Raw genomic sequence first — 3,475 nt, 5'->3', positions numbered from 1 at the left:
TATATAACCAATGTAACCTTTACAGGTCTTCCATTATTTCAGAAAAACAAACCATCAACACCAGGGGGTAACTATGTGTGGTAGAGACCCATACCAAAACCATTAAGAGCCCCTGCTTCACCACCCAGGCATTCTCTAGGCTTTCTAACTGGCAGCCCGTGGGACCTTCTTTTGTGGCCAAGAACTGGAAATTTTACAGATATATTTGCCAAAATCTCTTGCCACCTGCACTATGTAGGCATATAGTGCTGAGTACTCAATGCACTGTGCTCCAAAGCATTTGCATGGTTACTGTGATTATAGTTATACCCTTAAGTGGCTCAGTGAGTATGTGATTTTTGCCTTGCTGGGGCTATGGGTTCAGTTAATACCGGGAACAATGTCTCCATTTAGGTTTTTTATTTCATAGCGTTAGATGACCTTGCTTCCTTCGTAAACTGGTCCTAGACTGTGGGGACCTGTATGCATCCGTAGGAAAACATCTCTGGGGCAAGGACTGATTAAATGGTACTCTGTTGAGTACTGTAGCAAGCACAGTGCTGTACTGTATGTGCATCTTTAGGGCTGCCTAGGAATTTGGGAAGATAATGTACGTGCAGACACCTGTACACATTACTGGTGACAAGTCATTTGTCCTCTACTTGCCATTCTCTGACACAGCTTCCATCTTTAAACAATACAGCTGGCTCCAGGGCCCACCCCCAGCCTGTGATTGGACAGTTAAGGAGCAGCAGCACACTACTGAAGACATCCTGTGCTCTTGTTCCTAGTTAGCAGCCTAGCTTCTCCTGCTAGCATGTGCACAGACAGTAGTATGCAATGCAGCAAAGCCTAATTTAGAGTTCCAGCCTTCCCTTCCCTGATCTGAGTGCTGGGGATGACAAGAGGCTAATATCCTCCTGGCATTCAGTTTTGACATGTTATTCAGATCTTACCGCTCGATTCTGTGACTTTTCTTGTAGTGGCTGTGTTGTTGTAGTGTCCTTTTTTGCAGGGAGGAAGTATGCCTCGGACGAATACTGCTCTGAAGGAGTAGTGGCCTAAATTATAATATTAAGATAACGTAAAGAAACACGCATGCATTTAAAGTAGAACTGAAATAATTAAGAACCCATTAACATGTGTGCATTGCGGCAATGCATGACAACGCATCTGCTATATGCGTGGCCAATCGTAATGCCACTCATTATCAATGGAACCCCAATGTACTGTACAGTTAGTACAATTAGTGCTCCACAACGCACATACCATGCAGTATGGTGTGCTGCGTTGCTAAAAAAAAAGTGTTTTTAAACCACTTGGGTGCATTGGCATCTTATTCATGAAGAATGGGTTGCTTTAAACACAACGCACATTATCATCTGTTAACACACTGCAATGGACCGCTAGGAGGGAATAAGCCCCCGTTTGCCCTATTAATGAAAACTCTTTGTAGACAACAAGTCAAAAAGATTGTTTTCTGGAGGAAAGGGTCGCTGTAGATTCTGATTGTTATGAACCATTCAAGCAGGTTTGGGGACCCTGGATCTGCTTTCAGGATTCTGACTTTTTCAAATTGTTATTGGCCACCTCCACTATTTAATATCTTATGTCATGCTGTGGACCTATGCCTCTCGCCTGTTAAATATGAAAATGATTGTCGATTGGCCTTGATTTTGCACCATTGGGCCTTCCTGATCTACCGCCGCTACTCTTCCTTCTTTATGTCTTGCCTTGTGTTTTATGGTTTGTTTCCCTCCCTTTCTTGTATCTTCATGTTTTATGTTATTGTGGTCTGCTCTTATGCAACCCTGAAAAATGCTAAATGCCGTCCTGGATAATTTTATTACCTTTCTTCGATATAGTTGTAACCCCTTGGCTAAGATCTGGTATCATGGACCTTGCAGGTCACTTTGTGTTTGGTTACTTTTGTCTTTTTATCTGATGTATGTCATGCGAAATTCAATAAACCTGATTTGCTTAAAAAAGATTGTTTTCCACCTAATCTCACCATATCTCCCGTTGCTTCCCTTGTTTGCCCAACCACTCTTTAGGCCGGGCATGGATAATCCCACGGCCTTTGGTTGGTGGATAAACAACGGATTTCAGGTAGTGCACGACCTACTGCGCTCATCCGCCATTCCCTCCTGGCAATACTTGCGAGAACACAACCAAATTCCAGTAGTAGAACACTTTAGATATCTCCAACTTCACCACTGGATCTCCACTCTTACTAGAAGAAGGGACCCCACTAATTTATTTACTTGTTTCGAGCATATGTGCCTTCACTCTCCAGAAGGCCCAGGCCTCATAACAATCCTCTATTCACAATTGAATAGACTAGTCAGCCACACTTCCCACACCTATGTCCGCAGCTGGGAAGGGGACCTTCACCTGCAATGGTCCACGAGGGAATGGCAACAGATTTGGCGCAATGTCGCAAAATGCTCCATTAGCGTTACAAATGCAGAGGTAGCCTACAAGGTGATGATGAGGTGGTACCTGGTCCCGGCCAGGGTGGCGCGCCTATTCCCCACGGCCTCGCATACATGTTTCCGGGGATGCCAAGAGACGGGAGATATGCTACATATCTGGTGGTGCTGCCCCCTTGCTACTCGATTTTGGGTCAGGGTATTTAAACTAATTGGCTCCCTGTTCTCTACACATGTACCAATAAATGTTCATTATGCCCTGTTTCATATGACCATCCCAGGATTTAATAAGCCCCAAAGGGCTCTGGCGCACTTCATTTTCCTGGCAGCCAAACTGACGCTGGCAGGAAACTGGAAGAAACAACAACTCCCCTATGTAGAAGTCATGCGCAGGATGGATCATATTATGCTAAATGAGAGACTATCTAGTATCTTGGAAGATAAACACTCCAGGTTCCTGAGTGTGTGGGAACCATGGCTCTCGTACCGTCACCCTGGGATAGACCCCATGAGCTATCGAGGCATATGAGGTTGGTTGGACAGCTGATGGATAACTGTACGAGGAGTGAAGAGTGGCAGGCACGGAAATTCAATATAAGCTTGGTGTATGTGAAATATGGGACCCCCCTATTCCCTAGTAGTACGGGTGACCGGTTACTACTAATCCCCCCTACCACCCTATACCCCCACCCCCCCTTTTCTGTTTCTTGGGGCCTTACCCCACCTTATGTTATTGGTTGTTATTTGGCTCACTACCAGGGGACATGGAAACAATCTCTAAGAATTGGCTACAATGTTGATTGTGTGTGACGAGCACTTAAGACCACTCGGTCACTCTGTTCCTTGAGTGTGCATATTTGTCATATGTTCATTTAGCACCTGTGAATCTTTGATTATACAGAAGTACCGATGCACTGTGAACCAATATCTTTCTAATGTTGTATTTGGAAAATTTCAATAAAAATATTGTTACACAAAAAAGATTGTTTTCTTTTTTGATTATTCTGTATAGCTAGACCACATTCTTGAATAATATGGGTACTGCATTAACTAACCAAATTTTA

The 3,475-nt window shown here is 43.9% G+C and overlaps 1 protein-coding gene across 1 annotated transcript in view; it reads right to left on the bottom strand.

Moving 5' to 3' along the window:
• LOC108801915 (mucin-1-like) overlaps positions 1–2,042 on the bottom strand; it is an 8,640-nt gene extending 6,598 nt beyond the window's left edge. Inside the window, exons 1-2 of the mRNA XM_018573823.1 lie at positions 1,991–2,042; positions 936–1,024 (exon numbers count right to left, since the gene is read on the bottom strand). Of these exons, the coding sequence (XP_018429325.1) occupies positions 936–1,024; positions 1,991–2,042 (141 nt within the window). The remainder of the gene's footprint in view (positions 1–935; positions 1,025–1,990) is intronic.
• Between the last annotated feature and the right edge of the window lie 1,433 nt (positions 2,043–3,475).

Source organism: Nanorana parkeri, unplaced genomic scaffold (assembly GCF_000935625.1).
Source record: "Nanorana parkeri isolate BGI_ZX_2015 unplaced genomic scaffold, ASM93562v1 scaffold2556, whole genome shotgun sequence".
NCBI classification, from domain to species: Eukaryota; Metazoa; Chordata; class Amphibia; order Anura; family Dicroglossidae; genus Nanorana; species Nanorana parkeri.
This window is presented reverse-complemented; position numbering and strand designations above follow the sequence as displayed.